The 21196-nt window shown below is 42.1% G+C and overlaps 1 protein-coding gene across 2 annotated transcripts in view; it reads left to right on the top strand.

Annotated features, from left to right (window-relative positions):
• Window positions 1-20745, top strand: part of PCDHAC2 (protocadherin alpha subfamily C, 2) — a 42497-nt gene extending 21752 nt beyond the window's left edge. The window contains exons 4-5 of one of the 2 annotated variants that reach the window (XM_046667360.1): window positions 18096-18197; window positions 18637-20745. In XM_046667360.1, the coding sequence (XP_046523316.1) occupies window positions 18096-18197; window positions 18637-18707 (173 nt within the window). In that variant the 3' untranslated portion in view covers window positions 18708-20745. Of the gene's footprint in view, window positions 1-18095 lie in introns of both variants that reach the window. The other variant, XM_046667359.1, reaches the window with a different exon arrangement.
• The last annotated feature ends 451 nt before the right edge of the window (window positions 20746-21196 follow it).

The following is a 21196-nucleotide window of genomic DNA, read 5'->3' as shown; positions in this document are numbered from 1 at the left end:
TCTTTGTTGCTGAAATTTCAAAGTCTTTAAATCCTGTGCTCTTGCCCCCCTGGGTTGTACAAATAGTCTTTTAGAACAATGAAAAGAAAACTTAATAGTAGCTACTATTTATTGAGAACTGTGATACCCACTTTACATGCATTGCCTACTTAGATGAGAGAGAAATACGTTATTTTTTTATCGTTTTGTGCTTTATTCTTGTTTTTCTAAAGTTTGTTATTTTTTTAATTGCAGTAACATTGGATTATAATGTTATATAGCTTTCAGATGTACATCGTAATATATTTCGAATTCTGTGTAGATTACATCATGTTCACCACCCAAAAACTAATTTTAGTCCATCCTCTCACATGTGAGCCTCATCACCCCTTTTGCCCTTCCCCCAAGAAATACATTATTTTTCTCAAGATTTAGATAAGGAAATTGAAGCTCATAGGAATTAAGTAACTTCCTTACATTCACACGTCAAGTATTTTGTTGCTCACCGTTATATTCCCAGCGTTGAGCCAGGTGTCTGTCTAGTACACATGGTGCTTAACAAATATTTGTTGAATTCATTAATGAATACAATGGCAATTAATGACTTAACTAACACACTGCTCTTTCTTTGTCCCACGTGCCAGGTGAAGGGAACAGTTAGGTGACTTGGAGAGGACTGTTCACTGTCTGAGTTCCGGGCTGACCATAGGGTCTATATTACTTTCCCTTTACTGCTGTAATAAGTTAGCACAAACTTCATGGCTTAAAATACCACAAATTTGTTGTCTTACAGTTCTAGAGGTCAGAAGTCTATAATGGATTTTTCTGGGCTAAGATCAAGATGGGTTCCTGCCTCTATATAACAAGGATCCACTTTGCTTCAGTTTCCAATAACGTGTTCCTCATTTCCATCTGAGTCCTCGCTGACAGCACCTTTAATGTCCATATTTCTACCAACAGTTCATGGCAATTTAGGTATTCCCTGAGATGATATATGTTTTCCCTCTCGTGCTCCTCACTTCTATCTGAGTCCTCTCTAGCAGAGTCATTAATATCCATATTTCTACTAACAGTTTGTTCAAGGTAATCTAGGCACTCTCTCCCATGCTCCTCAAAATTCTTCCCTGTGGATGTGCCCACTGCCCAATTCCAAAGCCGCTTCTACATTTTTAGTTATCTGTAACAGCAGCAGCCTACTTCCAGGCACCAAAATCTGTATTAGTTTCCTAGAGCTGCTGTTAACAAATGACCGCAAACGAGGTGATGTAAAACAATACAAATTTATGATCTTACAGTTCTGGAAATCAGAAGTCCAAAATGGGTTTCACTGAGCTAAAATCAAGGTGTTGGCAGGGCAGCATTCCTTCTGGAGGCTCTAGGAGAAGATGTGTTTCCTTATCTTTTCCAGCTTTCAGAGACTGCCTATGTTTCTGGGCTCAGTGGCTCCTTCCTCCATCTTCAAAGCCAGCAGTATAGCATGCACGAGCAAATCTCTCTCTAAATCTGACTCTCATGCCTCCCTCTTTCCCTTTTGAGGACCCTTGTGATTACATTGGCCCCGCCTGGATAATCTAGGATAATTTCTCTATCTCAAGATCCTTAATTTAATCACATCTGCAAAATCCTTTTTACATGTAACCTAACATATTCACAAGTTCCAGGAATTAGGATGTAGGCATCTTTGAGGGACCATTATTCTGCCTACCACAGGGTCTTTCATGTTTAGGCAGTGGTGGCTGTGTGTGTGTAAATTTTCGTAGAGAGGAAGGTAAAATAAGGTGCATATTAGGACCACGAAGAGGATGAAGTCAGTGTGAACTAGACTTTAAAAGCCTTTTGAAGTCTATTACTTGCCGGAAGTTTGCTGGAGACTAATTAATCACCTTCTTTCCCTCTAAATCTTAACTAATTAAGAAGAGATGCAAGGAGACAACTGAGGGATCAAAGATCAGAATAAGGTTTATTATTGGTAAAGATGGTCTGGAGAATACGCCAGGCCCTCCAACCTCCCAAATGTAAGGGAAGAAAATCAAGAATGGGAGACCCCTCCCTTGGTGACGAGGGGGAGCTGTCCTGGTTTGATTACCAAACAGAGGCGGAGCTAGAGCAAAGAGAGAGAATTAGAGGAGAGGTATATTAAGAAAGTACAGTGACTGTTGATGCTAACTTTGCCCAGTCAAGAAGCAGGTTCCATTTAAAGTCTGGCTTACGATAATCTCCCCAATCAGACAAACAACTTTTCCTTCCTGGGAAGAGTAAGTAAGGAAGTGGAGCTCAAGGTGAGAACCCCCTTCCTAGCACATCCCACAAGGATGGAAGTATTGGTTGTGGGTGTAACCTTCTTTATGGGCAGAGGCAGAAATGTGGAGAGTGGAGGGAAATGGTTCCCACTACATTATTATGTTAAGGGCTAACAGATACTCTTCTGTCCCAAGCTTAGGAGTATTTTTCCAAGATTTGGGGAGCAGGCAGGGGAGGACAGTACTCTTTGGCTCATCCACAGGCTAATCTGGAAGGAGTCAATTAAAGGGCATGGTGGCTAGCAGAAATTCACTGTCCCCAAGGTGATGCCAGGAGACAGAGGCAACGGCTATTACCTGTCCTGTATGCATCCACCACCTGTGTCCAGGTGAAAGCAGATTAAAGTGTATATTTGGGACTTCCATGAAGAAGAAAGTACAGAGCCTGATCAGGGTGTGTGTGTGTGTATTGGGGGTTGTGGGCAGCGGGGGCAAAGGGGTACTTCAATCAGTACTTCTAAATCTCACTTGCTTTTCCTCAATGATGCATCCTGTGTCAGGGTCAGGGGCCAGGGTGGTTATGGATACAGATGGACTCAGGATTTGTTTGTTTGTTTTTTAGGAGCATTTTGTATAACAAACCTATCCTCACACTAGTTATCTCCTTGAGGTCCTAACAGGCTAGGCACCTCCAAAGCCTAGAGCGTCTCAGCCCCCTCAGTAGCTCTGAGTGGAGATTCAGTCACCCCTCATGCATCTGACAGTGGTGAGGCATGAGACCCAGGAAAGAGCCTCCTCAGAGGCCAGCATCCTTGTAGGCTCTGGCGTCATTGAGATGTGATCCAGCTGCTGTCCCTGTGGTCTGCAGGACGTGGGGTTGTGTTTAATCAATGATCAGTGTCCTGTCAGCTTCCCTGTGTTGGCCCAAGTACAAAGTGATTCTGAATATCTATCTTGAGGAAATTTCTTTAGGGATAATGAGCTCTTCAGCATCCTGTCTCTAAATCTCAGGATTTAGAGATATAAATTAGCTTCGTTGGTCTTTTCTCACTCAGGGTCACAACCTTGCCTTCAGGATACTAGCCTTCTAAATGGCTGTGATTTGAAGGGCGCTGGGAAGATCCGCACAAAACCCACCTCACAGGCAGGTCCCTAGAACTCCACCATTAATCACTACCACCAGCGTTCTCTTTTGAAATCCTCATTCATTCACATTCTCTCTGTCTCTCTCTCTCTCACACACACACATATAAAGAAAGGAAGTATTAGAGTATCCTATCCAAGACTGCTTTCCTGGGCTTGGCTTCAATATAGAATTTGATTGGAACCTTCTATATGGTCATTAAACAAACATTTATTGAAGACCTGCTTAAGGCCAGTCTCTGTTCTAGGTGATGCATATATAACACTAACACAGACTTGTCTTCATAATCTAGTGGGGGAAGACAGAAATGTGGAGAAATGAGGTGGAAATATTGCAATGTCATGTGATAGGGACCATAATTGTGCCAGGCATAGGCAGGGCAATGAAAGGGAAGGAAACTGGGACAAACTACCAGGGCATGTCAGTACAGAATGGGATCCAGAGTCTGTCTATGTTGTATTCAATACAAACCCCATGTATGTATGGTAAGCTGGTTCACCTTTCCTGAGAGGCCCCCCAAATTGTGTTTATAGGGCCCAAAGCCTCCCTTAGCAACCATGAATACTGGATGTTATAGGAATCCAGAAGATGGAATTGGGAATTTAGGGGACCAGGTCAGAGATTATGTGATACTTAATACTGGGTATTGAGGGATGGTAAGTAGGATGTAGGAAAGAAGTGTTACAGGCAAAAGGAACAATTCAGGGCCCCCCACTCCCAAATCATAAGTGCATGATGTTGGTGAATAGAATGAGTACATTTGATGGGTGAGGAAGGATGGAAGGCTGTTGGGAAATGAGATCAGAAAGATAGACTGGAGTCAGATTTTGTGGGGCCTTAAAAAATCCTGCAGGAGAACTTACAGTTTTGTTTGTTGGCAGTGGAGGGCCGCCAGAAGGTTGGTTGGTTGGTTGGTTTTTAAGAAAGGAGCCGCCTTTGCTCTACTGAATCTTCAAAAATCAACCTGCACTATGAGGAGACAAGTTCGTGAGCAATCAACTTAGTGTTTTTCTCTACCTAAACTACAGAGTGGAAACTTTGAGTGTCTAGAAATGTGGGACCAAAAGGGAGGTGAAGGCAGCACTTTTGTGAAAAGGAGAGGCCTTGGAAATGTTAGGGGATTCTGGTGGCTTGGTCTGATCATGTCTGAGAAAATGTGCAGAGTGAAAGGCAGGTTTGTTTAAATTTTGCCTTGTGTTAGCTTCTTTTTTTTTTTTTTTTAAAGATTTTGGTTTTCCTTTTTCTCCCCAAAGCCTCCCAGTACATGGTTGTATATTTTTAGTTGTGGGTCCTTCTAGTTGTGGCATGTGGGACACCGCCTCAGCATAGCCTGATGAGTGGCACCACATCCGCGCCCAGGAACCAAACAAGCGAAACCCTGGGCCGCCAAAGCGGAGTGCACAAACTCAACCCGTCCGCCACGGGGCGGGCCCCAGCCTTGCATTAGCTTCTTAAGAGAGGCAGCATGGCATTGCACACTCAGATCTCTGTTGTCCCACTTAATCATGCACCTCCGATTTGTTAATGTGTAAAAGAGGAAAGACTGTGGGCTGCCGTAAGGATTAAAAGAGACAGGGCATGCAAAATACTTAGCACAGTGCTTAGCTCATGGTCAGCGCTCAAAAATGTTATCGTTGACTCAATTTAATACTCCTGGCACTTAGCACAATACCTGGCACACAGTAAATAGGATTCAAAATGTTTTTGCTGGATTAGATGGAATGTACTGAAGTGCAGAGCAGGAGGTTAGTGGTGGTGGAGAGGTTGTCTCGGATGACACTCATTCTCTTGCCCTCCTGCTGCTACAGTGTTCTGACGGCACCTCCATTTTATACCCTCCGTGCAGGGACATCACTGCTGGTCTAGAAATGGTTGCTCAAGGCTGAGAAGTGACACAGCAACACAGAGTCTGGGATTCCTGCCAAATTTTAAGAAGCTCAGATTGTAACAAAGTAAGGGGGGAGGGTAGAGGAGAAAAGTTTGAAAACCCAACCAAAGCCAGAAGCAGTTTTCTTGTTAAGGGAGTGATTATGCTTCTCGCAGTTTCAGGTGGGACAGGCAGTGTGACAGCATTGGGAAGACTGACTGTCAGGCTGTGGTGTGGCGGGTTCTGGGGTCCAGGCAAGGCTGCTTCAAGCTCTTAGAAGGGCGCTGTTTAGTTTAATATCATGCTGACGCCATCTTGAAGTTCTTAATAATGTTTTAACAAGGGACCCCCATTTTAATTTTGCACTGGGCCCTGCAAATTACTGAGCTGGTCTTGGGTCCAGCCTATCTGGGACAGTGACATTTTGTCTCAGCTGGTTTTTGAATTTGCAGCTGGTTAAGCAAGTAGAGGCTGGGCTAATATTCTTTTTAGTCTCTCTCTCTGATTTAATTATGCAATGACGAAAATCATAGCAAACTAAATCTGTACAGAACTGAAATAGAAGCAATAGTGCCCCTACCTGTAGTCACACTCTCCAGAAGTAACCACTGCCAATAGTTTAGGGTATATCCTCCAGATTTTTATGAGTATAAAGTTTAAAGTACTGTATTATAAAATAATATGCAACTACATTGTTGTTGTAAATATTAAACAATATAGCATCATTTGCATGAAAATTTTCAAGTTTTCCTCAGCCTTACTCCCTTTTACTGAAGCAACCCCTGTTAACAGTTTGGTGTGTATCCTCCAAATATTTTTTTAATTAATAATAAACTTAATTTTTTTAGAGCACTTTTAGGCTTCACAGCAAAATTGAGTGGAAAGTAGAGAGAGTTCCCCTGTCTCCACACCCACACTGCCTGCCCCACTATTGATACCCAGCCCCAGAGTGGTACATTCATTGCAATCGATGAACCTACATGACACATCATTATCACCCGAAGTCTATGGTTTACACTAGGGTTCACTCTTCCAAATGTTTTTGAAGTTAATTTTTAATCACATAATTGGTGTATGAATTTTTTTAAATATGTAGGCTTTCAAAAAGCAAAATGAAATAATATTATGCATATTAAAAACAGCTTTTTTTTTTTTGACAAACCCCTTTCCAAGTCATTACATATAGAGCTGCCTCATTCTTTTTTAATAAGACCATACTATGTGGTATGTCTATAATATAACTTGTTTATCCAGTTTCCTATTGGTATCTATGTTTTTTTAAATAATGCAATGCACATTCTTATGCAAATATTTTATGCACTTTGTAGAGGATAGATTTCTGGAAGTGGAATTACTGGGTTACAGGGAATGAACATATCAAATTGTCACTCTCTCATCTGGAGTTGGACAGCATTTATTGTGCACATCCCTCTGACCCCCAGCTCTAGCTAGGACTATGTGTCACTTAACTCAGTGACATCGTTGTCAAGAGACTTAGCCTGGAAAGTTGAAAGCACTGGAGCAGAGAGATGAGAGCATTTACTTGTGAATAGCAACAGTAATAGCTAACCTGTATTAAGCGCTTTAACTGTGTTTTATGCACTGACGCCGGATATTGTTCTAAGCAGTGTACATGTATTAACTCCTTTAATAGGTATAACTGCCCCCAGAGATAAGTCTATTATTATACCCATTTTAATGCTTAGGAAACTGAGACACCTAGGGTTAAGTAAGGTCACACATCTGTCTAGTAAGTGGTGGGACCGGGATCTGAAGCAGGGCTCTTTGACTTCTGAGCCTGTGCTCGTAACCTCTGCAAACACCATCTCTAGAAAGTTTAATGCCATTTTTGTGTCAGAGTTTCTCTACTTTGTTTATTCCTTAAAACAGTATTATATTCATTCATTTACTTGTCTTTTTCTACGCTATAACTCTTTGAGGGCAGGGTACCTGTTCTAATTTTATTTATAACCGTATCCCTAATTCCTAGCACAATGTCTAATTTATTGTACAAAATAAATAAATTTAGTTGAATGAGTAACAGTGCCTCTGGGAGGAAGCTACTATATGCATGTTAGAAATGAAGAAACTACAAATCAGTGTCACCCAAATTGTGTAGAAGAAAATAGTAGAAAGCAGAATGGTGGAGCTGCGATTTGAACCCAGTCCTTTTGATACCTAGTCCAGCGTGCTGTCCGCCATGTCTAAGCTGCCTCCTTCCTGCCTGCTCCGGAGGGCTCTGGAGGATGGCTCCCTACTTAGCAACCATTTCTAAGCTGGAAAACTTCACAGCTAGATGTCTTTAATGATCCCTGGGAGGGGCGGAGCCCCATGGGAGGAGGCCCCTGGAAAACAGAGTTCCTGGAAGGATTGCATCCAGGAATAGGCTGTTAGAGGAGAGACAGGTTCCTCAGCAGACTAGTACAGAGTAATAATACCTGTCCTTTATTTCAGTTTCTGCACGTCAGACATCGTTTTATGTGATTTATGAGCATTGTCTCTTTTTAATGCTCACAATCCCATTAGATGGATATCGTTATCTTTGTTTCACTTATGAAAGAATGGGGCTAAGAGGCCAAGTGACTTGCTCAAGGTTACACAACAAATAAGTGGTAAATCTGAGATTCCGGCTCAAATCTGTGTGACTCCCAAACCTTGATTTTAAGCATTCTGCTAACCTCAGGCTGTAACAGCAGGCCGAGGCAGGGGGCATTGTAAGAAGACTGTAAGGGGAAATTGCTCTCCCTAGACCCAGAGGGACTTCACCAACCAGGAAATAAGATGGAGAAAACCATGCAGCCTGAGCCCTGCTAGGTTAGGGGGTCACGGAAGGAAGAAATGTGATTCTTTTTTTTTTTTGGCTGACTATGGAAAGCTAGGAAGATTTGAGACTAGCCATTCCAATTTTTGAATCTGGGTTTACAGCACGTGATGTCTTTATACTCTTAACCTAGAAATGGCAGAGTTATTTTGGGCACAAAGCAAGAGCTGTGGCTTTAAAAATATGCCACTGTATTTATCTCTTCCGCTCCAAGATTACTGAAAATTAGCCCAGCTGTGGCCTGAGGCACCAAATAGCCACAAAATCTTCCAGATCACTCAACCCACCCAAAGTGGGTGAAACACCCAGGAGGGGCAGCCTCTGGGGAGTGGTGTCAGATCAGCTTCCCCATCACCAAGCCTACCTTCTGATCATATACACACCATCCTTTCCCAGCTGCTCTAGGGATCAGAATGCTAGGCCTGGGAACTGAGCTCAACCCTCTCTCCTCCCTGATCCCCAAGTCTTCGCAAGAAGTAAAAAAAAAAAAATTGTCTTATTGAGCCAGAGAGTCAGTGCGAAAATAAGTTTTCAGCTTTATTACCAAATCCCTGTGTGATTCAGGGCAAATCATCTTGCTGTAATTTAAGCCTTCAGTTTCCTTATCTATAAAGTGGAAATCTTTAAAAAATATATACATGCATATAATATATATATAAATATATTGTATATTTATATATAAATACATATAGGCAAAATGCTTAATAAATTGCCTGACCTGTAATAAACAATTGATCAATGTTCCTTAAACAAATGAGTGAATCTTCTGCTGCTCTGACCTAACAAGTAAAATTAATGAGCTTTTACTTTGTGCCAGGCACTGTGTTGTGTGCTCTATAAGGATAATTACATTTAATCCTATAACAGCCCTATAAGGTGGATGTTATTGTCTCCTTTACAGATGAAAACTGAGGCCCAGAGAGATTAAATCATTTGCTAAACATCACATAATTTACATGATGTAGCCAGATTTAAACTGAGTATTCCGATTATAGAGCCTGAGGCCCTACAGAAGACAGGGAGGATAATTTTACATTCTCTTGTTTCCATGGAAAATTCTTTCCACTGTCAATTGAAGGACTGAGAAGCAGGGGGGAAATGCTAGAAATGTTCACCCAGGTGGTTTTAGCTTTCTCCCTGTCTCTCTGATCCTAGACATGATTTGGGTTGCAGACCATAGTTCTCCTGTTTTGTGGGCTGTAATTACTCAGATTAACGTGTGCAATTCATAAAGGATTAGGTGAGGGAGAGGAGGCGGGGCTTGTCCAAGCAGTCCACACCCCCCACTGATGGTGGGATGGGGGTGGGACAGGAGCTAGAGATGTTTTATGACCTGGTCTTTCATCGGGTTTGATTGACGGTGGATGCTTTTTGCCTTTTGATCAGGCTGAGCATGTATAATTCTATAATCTGCCAAGTTCTGGTAAAGAGAGAGACACGAAGAGATAGACAGACAAATAGACACAGACACACACACGCATACAAGGAGAAAGAGAGAGACAGAGACAGAGAGAGATGAAATGGTTGCTCAAAGCCAAAGAAGGCTCAAATGAAATTAGAGCTGCATGAAAGCCTGCAGTGGCTGGTTCTGGTAAGGAGAGGAGTCAAGGAAGGGGGAGGAGTGGGATGTCCCTGTGCAGAAAGCCTGGATGTTCTCTTGCAAACCCAGAATCCGCACAGCCTTCTGTGCCCTGACTCTTCCCTGGGCAGCCAGAGGCAGCGGCAGCAGCAGCCCACGCCACAGAGCAAGCAGTCCAGGGGAGCTGTCTGGCTCGGCCGGAAACGGCTGTAATCATTTAATAGCCTTTGCTGGCTGCACTGACCTAGCGGGAGGCAGGCTCCAGAGTGCTGTCTGGCAAGATAGTCTCTGGCTTTAATCAAAATGATGGGTTTTCTGGAAGCTCTTTATTAACCTCAGCACCAAAATCCCAGAGATGGTAACAAAGGGATGAATGGGGAGTGAAGGGGCGGGGCTGAAACCTGCAGACTGGGCTGTGATTTTCCTGAGCTTGTCATTCTTGAATCCACATCCCTCCCCCCGCCTCCATTCCTTCCTGCAACTGATGCTAGCTTAGAGGCTTCTGCCACCTCTGTCTCCCAAATGGTGACAAAACAGATATAATCATAGTAATTGCTACATCTGTATAATGCTTCAGAGTTTCTTCAAAGGGTCTTCATATACAGCTCAGACGTGGGTCTCATAACTGCAGTGAGACTGCCTAGGTTTGAGTCCCCACCTCCACCAGTTAGTAACCATGTGACCATTGGTCCTTAGTGTTTTTATTTATAAAAAAGAAATATCTATAAAACAGACCTGGATACTGGCACTATCTACTTCATATGGCAAAATCTACTTCCTATGGAGCAAAAATTATATTGCATGCAAATCTGCTTAGCCCAGTGCCACAGCCACAGGAAGGACACAGTAAATGTTAACTACATCTGTAACTTGTAGAGAGGAAAGTGGTCATTTCCATTTTATGGATGAGGAAACTGAGACTCAGAGATATTTATGTAAATTGCCCAGGACTATGTACTATTAAGTGAAAGGGCCAAGGCAGGCCCTCAAATTCAAAAGAGCAAAGCAAGATGAAGAGAGGAAAAGAGAATTAAACACCCTCAGCATTCTCCAGCCTATACCCCTCCAGGAGCTTTCTTGCAAGTAATATCCTTGGTCAAAATGACTTTGCATTGTTCTGTTATGGAAAATCAGAAAAAACATCTCTTGGCCTTAGTTGATTGTCCAGAGCAGTCCAGAATAGGGGTGGGGAGTTGGGCCGGCCCAGTGGCGTAGTGGTTAAGTTCAAGTGCTCCCTTGGGTGTTCTGGGGTTCACAGGTTTGGATCCCAGGCAGGGACGTAGCATGCTTGTCAGGCCATGCTGTGGTGGCATCCCGCATAAAATAGAGGAAAATTGGCACAGATGTTAGCTCAATGACAATCTTCCTCACCAAAAAAAAAAAAAAAGAAAGAATAAGGTTGGGGGTGAGTTTATAAGTCCGGCATTTTGCTTCACAGTGTTTAGGACCTTCCCTGGCATCTGCATTGGCAAAGCCCCCAGCCCAATCATTCTGGGTCACTGAGACTAAACTCCGTGAACTCAAGAAGCCAGAGTTAGTTTAGTATGAATGAGGGAAGTTGGGAGTGTTGCCAAGAAGACCCTGGGCAGTGTCTAAGGGAAGTGCCTAAAGTGGATTATAGGATTAAGTGAAATGGTCAGCTACCTCCCGAGGGCAGAGTGTTTTTCTTTGGGAGGAAGATTAGCCCTAAACTAACATCCTCCTCTTTTTACTAAGGAAGATTGGCCCTGAGCTAATGCCCTGGGCTAATATCTGTGCCCATCTGGCCCCTGGAGGGCAGTTTTTAAAGTTGCAGGTCTATATGCTTTAAAAAAAAAAAAAAGGGATGTTGTTCTGATTTTTAAATGTATTCCTGCCAATTGTGGAGAAATTGGCCAATACCAAAAAAAAAGGAAAGACATTTACTAAAATTATGATCATATTCTATTAAAACTTTTAAATCCTATTGAATTGTAATCTAAATGTCATGGCTCTGGCTAAAGGATCCAGACCTACACCTGCTTGATATGTGTCTGAAATCCTCTTTCTAGGCTCTAATAGGTCCATTCGTTTGGGTCTTGACTGTGTCTCAGTCTTGTCTTTGTTTGCCTGGGTTTCTGGGAGCAGAGGGGAGGGGAGTTGTGGGAGGTCCCAGGAGGGGGGAAGGGAGGCAGCACTGAAAGAAGAAACATTCCCTTGATTGACCATTTGCTGGGACTGGCCCTGGGCTGGGATTTGGGGTGGAAATGGTATGTCTTCTTTCTCATCTTTTTTAAAGGGGACTGTCTCCTTGATTCTGTCCCAGAGTCACAGCAAATTATAGGCACTGCTGACCAAGGGTCTTCAGTGCTGTTGGCCAAAAGGAAATATCATTTGTCAGATCCTTAAGCTATCGCTTCACCTGAATGAGCCCGCAGAGATGTTTGCTTACGCAACAGCCAGAACAGGTTGGGCACAATGGTCTGCCAGGGACTGGAGAAACTAGATCTTGTTCTGCTCTGCAGAAGCTCAATATGAGGAGGATACTCCTGAATGGGTCTCTGACTGCTTCTTGGAGTTTAGGCTGAGTCAGACCTAACTCAGATTCCCAGCAAAGACCAGAGAAGCTCAAAGACATGTTAAGAGAAGCTCATTAACTCTTAGTGGTCCTGCTGTGAGGGGCTCCCTCGGCCAATAGGCACAGCCATTAATGTACTTTAACTCTGCAAGATAAAGCTGTCTCTGAGCTGTGCATCTCCACATGACAGTCTTAAAGCCCTCATGCAGAGTTCTGGCTGTGATTGGAAAAAATTTCCATCCTGGGCTCTGTGAGAGCAATCAGAGGAGTATGAGTGGTGTTGAAACCCAGTTCTCCTAGACGCCAAATCAGAGGCTTTTAAATACATTTCTTGCTTTTGTCTCTGTCTCTCAGGGACTGGGCCTGTATTTGAAAGGTAAGCAGGCAGATTCTGGCTGAGCTCAGTTGCAGATTTGATTATCTTGGATCAAAGAAATTAGGCAGTCTCAGAGAAAAAATACCTGTTACTGCCCTATGTTCAAAGAGCTGCAGTGTCAGCCCTGCCAGGGGAAGTATGGTAGAGGGAAGGGGTTAAGGGGAGAGAAAAAAGTTTCTTGCTCCCTTTCCCTACTGCCTGCTGATTCTTGGACTAAATTTGTAACATCCTTTCCCTGCCTTCCTAGCCCCAAGAGCTGTGCCATTTATAGTTGCCCATATGTGGTTCTATTTATTGAGCTCTTATCTTGTGCTGGAGATCAGGCTTAGCTCTTTACATGCATTACCTCACTGTCTTCAGGGACTCCGAAAGTGCCGCCAGTAAAGAGTTGTTTGATCTACTAAGGAGTGGGGACCACTTCTACTTCTCACATCAGTCCTTTCATTCATCCATCCAACGAGTATTTATCAAACATCTGTTATGAGCCAGGAATTGTGCTAGATACTAGTTATACCCTGGGGAATAAAACAGATAGATTTTCTTCCTCTATGGACATCACAGTGATAGAGAAAGGGGTGAAGAGGGTGCTGCTTGCCTAGGATGGTCATAGAATGCCTCTCTGAGGAGGTTACATTTAAGCCCAGACTCTGAGAATGAGGAGTCATGCTAAGAATGGAGGGGATCATTCCAGGCAAAAGGAAACCATATGTATACAGATGGTGAGGCGAAAACAATCCCAAGGGCTGTCTGAGGAACTGAAAGAAGGCCTGTGTGGCTGGAGGATAGTGGTAAGAGGGAGACTTGTAGATTAGATTAGAGAAGAAAAATATATCAGATTATTGAAGGGCCTTATAAACCATGTTAAAGAGTTCGATTCTTTTTTTCCTCAAGGCCATAGAAAGCCTTTGAATAATTTTAAGCAGGGGAGTGATATAATCTAATTTCTATTTTTTTAAAGGATTTTATTGTATGTATGTTATACTCCAGTTTTTTAAAAAAGAAGTCTTTCAGGAATAAAGATGACTGTCGCTCCTAGGTGGAGAGGTAGGAAGAGGCAAAAGTGGAAGCAGGTTGAGGAAGGATGAGGCTACTGCTGAAAGAATGGTGTCCTGAAAGAAGGCAGCAGCAGTGAAAATGGGGAGAAGAGGACAAAGTCAAGTGATGGGGTTCAGGGTAGGTCGCCCCAAGATGCGCCACTCTGGTATGCAGACTATTCCGAGCTGCAGACAATAAAGGCTCAGACTCAGCAAGAACATTCGACTTTTTCCCCCACTGCCTAGAAGAAATTTAAGATAAAGGCCTGTCCTCAGGACGAGTCATCACCATAGATAACTCTGGGTTCCTGTAGACTGGGAGGATCCTTGCTAAGCCCACTTCTATCAAAGTTCTATGTACCAAACATTTGCTTTTCCATTTCCATGTGGGTTGCCTTCCTCCCCTTTGAAGACCCAAACCACTACCCTAAACGTCCTCCTTGTCTGTAGCTGGAGATACTTAAACAGGTAGCCTTGGCCAGTTGGCTGAGTTGCTCAGGTTTCCTGAGCCTCTCCCATGTATACATGTTATAAAGCTTTGTTTAATTTTCTCCTGTTCTTCTGTCTCATGTGAATTTAATTCATTGTCCACAGAAGGACCCAGAGTGGGTAGAGGAAATGTCTTCCTCCCTTACACAAGATATAGGATATTGGAGGCAGAATCCTATATCTCCTATATCTACTCCTAGATATAGGAGGGAAAAGTGACAGGTTTTGATATATTATAAATGAAGAATGAAGAGTAGAGAAAAATGAAGACTAGCTCTGAAGTTTCTGGCTTGAGCATTGGGGTGAATGAAGTGTCGTTTATTGAGACTGGAGAGATTTAGAAAGGAATAGATGAGAGGAATCAAGAGTGGGATTTCAGATTCCGTCAGTTTGAGATGCCCATGAGACCTCCAAGAAGAGATAACCAGATAGGCAGTGGGATATGTGAGACTGGAGCACAGAGAGATATGGGCCTTGCCAGGGTGGGGAAAATCTCCTTTCTTCCTTTCTTGTGTTTTTATGGCTGGGCTAATAATAAAAGTGACACAAGATCGGATTAACAGGAGAAAAACTCAGTTTAATACATACATGTTGGAGACTATAGAGAAATGATGCTCGGAGAATGGACAAAGCAGGCAGTATATAAATCTTTTACACAAAGACACAAATTTGTGAGGAATAACAGGACAAAGAAACTTAGATTTGAGGTACGCAGTTAGGAATTTAAGCAGAGTGTAGGCTTGAGGCAGTAAATTAGCAAGGTTTGCTTCTGCAGCCTTCTCAGCCTGAATTCCCTTGACCTCGTGATAAGGCTGCAGGGAGAGCACCCTTACATGGGAGATTTATTTCCTGCTTTCAGGGGGAACAGAGACAGGAGGGTCAGAAAGCCCTTTTTGCTTCTCAAGTAACATTAATTCAAAATAATCAATATGCTATTGAGGAATATTTTGGGGTGGCCTGCCCTCGGCCCGAACAGCTTTAAATATAAATTTGTATCTCATTAGCATATTCAGATAGTATGTACACCCATGGACAAGACTGAGATCCCAGAAGGAGAGAGTGACGAGAAAGAAGGTGTAGGGCCAACCCCAAGGAAGCTCCAACACACCGGTGAGGAGGATCCCGCAAGGAAACTGACAGAGAACAGCTGAGAGAAGGGTCAGGAGTACAGTTTGACAAGGAACTCGTAAAAATAAGTGTTTCAAGAAGATAACAAATCCTGCTTAGAGGTTCAGTAAAATGAAGACTAAAATGTGACCACTGGCTTTGGAAATAGTATAATTAGTGAGTTTGGCATGAGCAGTGTTAGAAAAGTAGTGCTCAAGGGATGTCAAATTGGGGGAGACTGAGAAGTGATGGGAGGTGAGGAGATGGAAGTAGCGGATGTGGACCACCCCAAACTGCAATCAAACGTAAATGATTTGTCTGCTGGAACTTTTCACGACTCCACCAGAGGAGCAGTGTCAGATCCATGAACACTGCTGTGATGTCAAAGGGCTCCAGTGTCATGGCCACTAGGAATACTTTGCTCAAACAGACCATTACTCTTCCTCTCTGACCTCTTCTCTTCTAGAAGTCATTGGTTTACTTTATGGTGTGTCTTCCAACTAGGCTCCTGGAAAAGTTTTGCATTGAAAACCCCTGTGGCTGCACAATCATTTCCCTAAGTCTCAGTGCAAATTGCACCTCTCCTCTGGAATCTCCTTTGACTTTCTCAAGTATAATTAATAATTTTCTCCTCTGGAGTCCCATAATACTTTACACATACCTTGGTTATTGCATTTATCAAGTTGGTTTGTAGTCACTTGAGTGTGTGTCCCAACTAGACTGTGAGCACATTGAGAGAGGGGGCCGGATTTAGAAAGTAAGGTTAGCTCCCAATGCTTTACCCAAACAAGTAGGCCCAATTTACAACAGGATTCCATCCTCTTATGCTGCATGGTATCCCTCTATACCCACACTTCTTTCAGTCTCTTCTCTGCTTCATTCTACTACCCCTCAAGGTTATTAGAATAGAATTAGGATTAAATAATTGATTCAACTTGTTTATTTGTTTATTTATTCATTCATTCATCCATTCATTTATTTATTTTGCAGGGGAACATTTGCCCTAAGCTAACATCTGTTGCCAGTCTTCCTCCTTTTTCTTCCTTTTCCCCTGCAAAGCCCCAGTGTGTAGTTGTGTATAGTTGTAAGTTCTTCTGGTTCTTCTGTGTGAGCCACTGCCACGGCATGGCCACTGACAGACAAGTGGTGTGGTTCCGCACCCAGGAACAGAACCTGGGCAGCCCAAGCGAAGTGTGCAGAACTTTAACTGCTAGGCCATCAGGGCTGTCTCCTCAACTACTTTATCTTTTGTTTTGAGTAGGTGTCAAAAGACATTTGTAGTCAAAGTTTTCTCTAGTTCCTACACTAAAAGTAACATAATCTGCTTTTTTTTTTTTTACATCTGAAACTACACTATGTACTTCTAGTTTAGGATCTCATTTTTTGTTTTTTTCCCAATTTAGCCAAAGACAGTTAAAGATTTTTGAGTGCAATTGCAGACAATGGTTCTGAAATCCCTTGGCAGTTCTTAGTTTGGGGGGCATCACCTGGATGATGCAGAATATATTTAGATCAGTTGCCTTTCATGCAAATATTTCCTCCCATTCTGTAGGTTACCTTTTCATTTGTTGATGTTTTCCTTTGTTGTGTAGAAGCTTTTTAGTTTGGTGTAGTCTCGTTGTGTTTTTGTGTGTGAGGAAGATTATCCCCCAGCTAACATCTGTTGCCAGTCTTCCTCTTTTTTCTTGAGGAAGATTGTCGCTGAGCTAACATCTGTACCAGTCTTCCTCTATTTTGTATGTGGGATGCTGCCACAGCATGGCTTCATGAGTGGTGTGTAGGTTGGTGCCCAGAATCTGAACCCAGGAATCCTGGGCCACTGAAGTGGAGTGCGTGAATTCAACTGCTACACCACCGGGCCATCCCCTAATCCCATTGTTTATTTTTGCTTTCGTTGCTTTTGCTTTTGGTGTCAGATTCAAAAAATCATTGCCACAACTGATGTCAAGGAGCTTATGACCTATGTTTTCTTCTAGGGGTTTTATGGTTTGAGGTCTTACACTCTAGTCTTTAATCCATTTTGAGTTAATTTTTGTGTACAGTGTAAGATTATCAGTCCAGTGTCATTCTTTCGCATGTGGATGTCCAGTTTTCCCAACACCATTTATTGAAGAGGCTGTCCTTTCCCCATTGTATATTCTTGGCTCCTTTGTCATAAATTAATTGACTATAAATACGTGGGTTTATTTCTGGGCTCTCTATTCTGTTCCATTGATCTAAGTGTCTGTTTCTCTGCCAATACTATACTGTTTTGATTACTATAGCTTTGTAATATAGTTTGAAATCAGGGAGCATGATGCCTCCAGTTTTATTCTTTTTTCTCAAGATTGCTCTGGTTATTCTGGGTCTTTTGTGAGTCCATAAAAATTTTAGGATTGTTTGTTCTATTTCTGTGAAAAATGACATTGGAATTTTGATATGGATTGCATTGAATCTATAGATTGCTTTGGGTAGAATGGATCTTTTAACAATATTAATTCTTCCAGTCCATGAGCATGAAATGTCTTTCCATTTATTTGTGTCTTCTTCAATTTCTTTCATTAATGTCTTATAGTTTTCAATGTACTGGTCTTTCACCTCCTTTGTTAAGTTCATTCCTAGGTATTTTATTGCATAGTCTGCTTTAATCTAGTACATTTCCTGCCCCATTCCCAGGCAAGATCATCACAACCACATTCTTTAGGAAATTCTCCACAATGAACAAAAATACGTTCCTAGAAAATTAGATTTCAGGACTCTCTGGTGAGAAAATCTGAGTTCTTGCTTGTTTCCAAACACTGGCCTTACCTTCAGGCTTGAAGAAATAACCCACGATTTCTTGGGGGCCAGGCCTGTGTGCAGCTTCTTCTGTATTCGACCCACTAGTGTGGCACGGAAGATATGTGTTGACTCTATCACTGACTTGTGATGTTTTGTGTTTCAGAACCAGAAGCAGGAGAGGTGTCCCCTCCAGTCGGTGCTGGTGTCAACAGCAACAGCTGGACCTTTAAATACGGACCAGGCAACCCCAAACAACCTGGTCCCGGTGAGTTGCCAGACAAATTCATTATCCCAGGATCTCCTGCAATCATCTCCATCCGGCAGGAGCCTACTAACAGCCAAATTGACAAAAGTGACTTCATAACCTTCGGCAAAAAGGAAGAGACCAAGAAAAAGAAGAAAAAGAAGAAGGGTAACAAGACCCAGGAGAAAAAAGAGAAAGGGAACAGCACGACTGACAACAGTGACCAGTGAGGTCATCTAATGGAAACAAGCCACTTAGCCAGTTTTTGTAATAATGGCAAATCTCTCCCATGTAGCAACTCCCTTCTCCCTTCTCCTATCCACCTGAGCCCTCTCTTAGAGACCTCAGAAATCTGCAGAAAGTTCCCTGTGTCTGTCTAGATCGCATTTAACAGGTTTTGTCTGAAAAGCTTTACTAAGTCTGGTGTTAACTCTTTCTCTCCGCTCTGGCTTGTTTTCAGAACCTAAAAAGCAGACCCAAGTTTCCTTTCTCCTCCGCCGCAAAGGAGAGGCTTCCCAGCCCCGCCAGTGAGAGGTTGGACTCTCTGCCCTGTGCTCCGGGGATCCTGTCTTGATGACACTTGCAGGGCAGGCTGAAAGGTTTTGAGATTGAGCAGCTTGGGTGTCTGTGGCCACTGGGTATGTGTGGCCACCGGGGGTATGTGAGTGCCAGAGATTGGCTGGGATGGGCCAGATTAGACTAATTGGCGCAAGGAGGGCTGGGAAAGAAAGGCAAATAAACAGTTGGAGTTACCAGTCTGGAGGGGAAATGTGAAACTAAAAGGGACCAGACTTTCTAAATCTTACAACTCAAGAGACGGTGGCCACCCTCTAGCAGACAAAACTACTCCCACTGACGAGGCTTTAGAAGCCCCTAAAGCCTGTTGGCTGTGGTGTCATTAAACCTAAAACCTGCGTTATACCTACAAGCGAATAGTACAGTGTTTAACAGGGGGCCAACCAGGTCAACAGAAGCAGATCTGATGTATTTCCTGTATATGTCCTCGTGCTCACTTTATTAAAAATTCTTTTGCACACGATGTTTATGAAAAGGCCAGATCCTTTTCCAATGACACATATGCAAAAGCAAAAGAAAAAAGAAAACCCCAACACCTCACTTTATGCTGTTTGTTGTTTGATAGATTTATTTAAAAAAAGAGAAAATCTATAACTATAAATCTTTAAAGAGAAATATGATGAATACAATTCCCCTAAACTCTCCTCAGAAGAGAATTATTCAGTCTACAGCCATTTAAATGATCATTGCTGCTACAGAAGTGCTTTAAGAGAATTGCCTGAAACATCTGTATTATACCGGCCACCTGCCAATCACAGCTTTACTCTTTTCAGGTCACTCTGGGGCTGCCTCTTGCATGTATTAATTACTAAATAAAAGGACCTTTCTCTCTCTCTTTTCTAAGAAACAATTATGTGCACTTTGAATACACAACCTTCTCTAGTCCACTATATCAAGACCCAGAAATTGAAGAAAAATCTTGTTTTCTCATACATACAGTGAGCAGACTTTTCAGTCCTCTAAGTCTGTGATTTGTCTTGGTGTGCTAGCCTACACCTTCTCTTTGGTTTAGTTTTCCTTTTCTAGAACACTCTGAATTGCTAATCTTGCTAACACCTCTGATGTTCCCTGAAATCAATCTCCCATATGTATGCTGTATGCTATTATAAGACTCCTGAAATATACTTACTCTGTGCTTGTGTATGTGAATGTTAATGCAACTATTACCTAGAGTGAACTTTAAGCTTTATTGTTGAATGTAATTCCATTATATTTCCTTTTGTACACCTGTGAAAAAGTGGAGTAGTGTTTTTTTAACCATTGTTAATCAGCTTTTGTGTATGAAAGACACAGTAAAATTTCTTTCTTAAATCAAGATACTGGTGATTCAAGGAATTTTATTTATGGTCAGCCAAGAGCTCTCTCTTGCCAAGACTCCTGCTGGCAAGAGAATGGATAAAGCTGTTTTTTTCTAGTAACAATTCTGGAATGAATACCGAAGATATTCCCTGAGGGTGTGCAAGCACAAAATTTACCAATCTGGCCTCTTTGAAGTCACAGAGTGCTTTGAAATTCTAACAGTATCTGGAATATCAGGTCATAGAAAAGAATAAGATTTACTGTCACCTTAAATAAGAAATTTTAATTTTGTTAGAATGTACAATTTAGAAGTTTGATTAATTATATTATCTTTTAAAAGTTAACGTAAAAGAGGTAGGAGTCTGTTATTAAAACAAAAACATTAAATCTCAAAAAAAAACAAACCTGTTTTGTCTACTTATAGCTTCATTCTCCCATATTTTGAAGGGTGTGTAACTTCAGCTCTGCAGGATTGCATGGGGTAAAACTTGTTGCCAGCACATGTGAACCATTGCTACATTGTAGGTTGTGATCATTTGCCCCACTGAAACCCATGTATCTGACCTTACGTGCCTTTTGAATACTAGGAGAATCGGGCTAATTTATTAATGATGATAATTATGATGTATCTGTACAGCACTTTTTACATTTGCAAAGTGCTTTCCAATCCATGTTAGTTACTAGTTATTACAGCTGTAAGGATAAAACACGTCATGTGGATTCATTTTTAATTGGTGCTATTGGTATTTCCTCTGTTATTGCTAATAAATGGAAAACGGTGGTATGAAAGAAATGGTGGTCATTTCTAAGTATAAGAGGAGGAGAAAATAGAACACTGATTATCATTGCTATTGTTATTGAGGAAAGCTGCAGTATGAAAATTACTGCGTCATTCTCTGGCTGTCTCCTGGCTTTCATGTTCATTACAAAGGCATAACCCCCAATGGAATCAATAATCAAACTCCATAGTATTACTAGAATGGGCAGCCAGGAGGTTTCTGGTTCACATCCCTGTGCGTTATTTCAGTCTTCTTTAATAAGAATTGCAACAAACTAATTTTTATCATTAGAGCTCTCCAGGCATCTTGTTCATTGTTTGTTTAGCCCTTGTACTTCTCTACAATTGAGAAGTCGAAATAATGCCC

This window comes from Equus quagga, chromosome 7, assembly GCF_021613505.1.
Source record: "Equus quagga isolate Etosha38 chromosome 7, UCLA_HA_Equagga_1.0, whole genome shotgun sequence".
In the NCBI taxonomy this organism is placed as follows: Eukaryota; Metazoa; Chordata; class Mammalia; order Perissodactyla; family Equidae; genus Equus; species Equus quagga.
The sequence above is the reverse complement of the archived record's forward strand: the minus strand, read 5'-3'. Positions and strand labels throughout refer to the sequence as shown.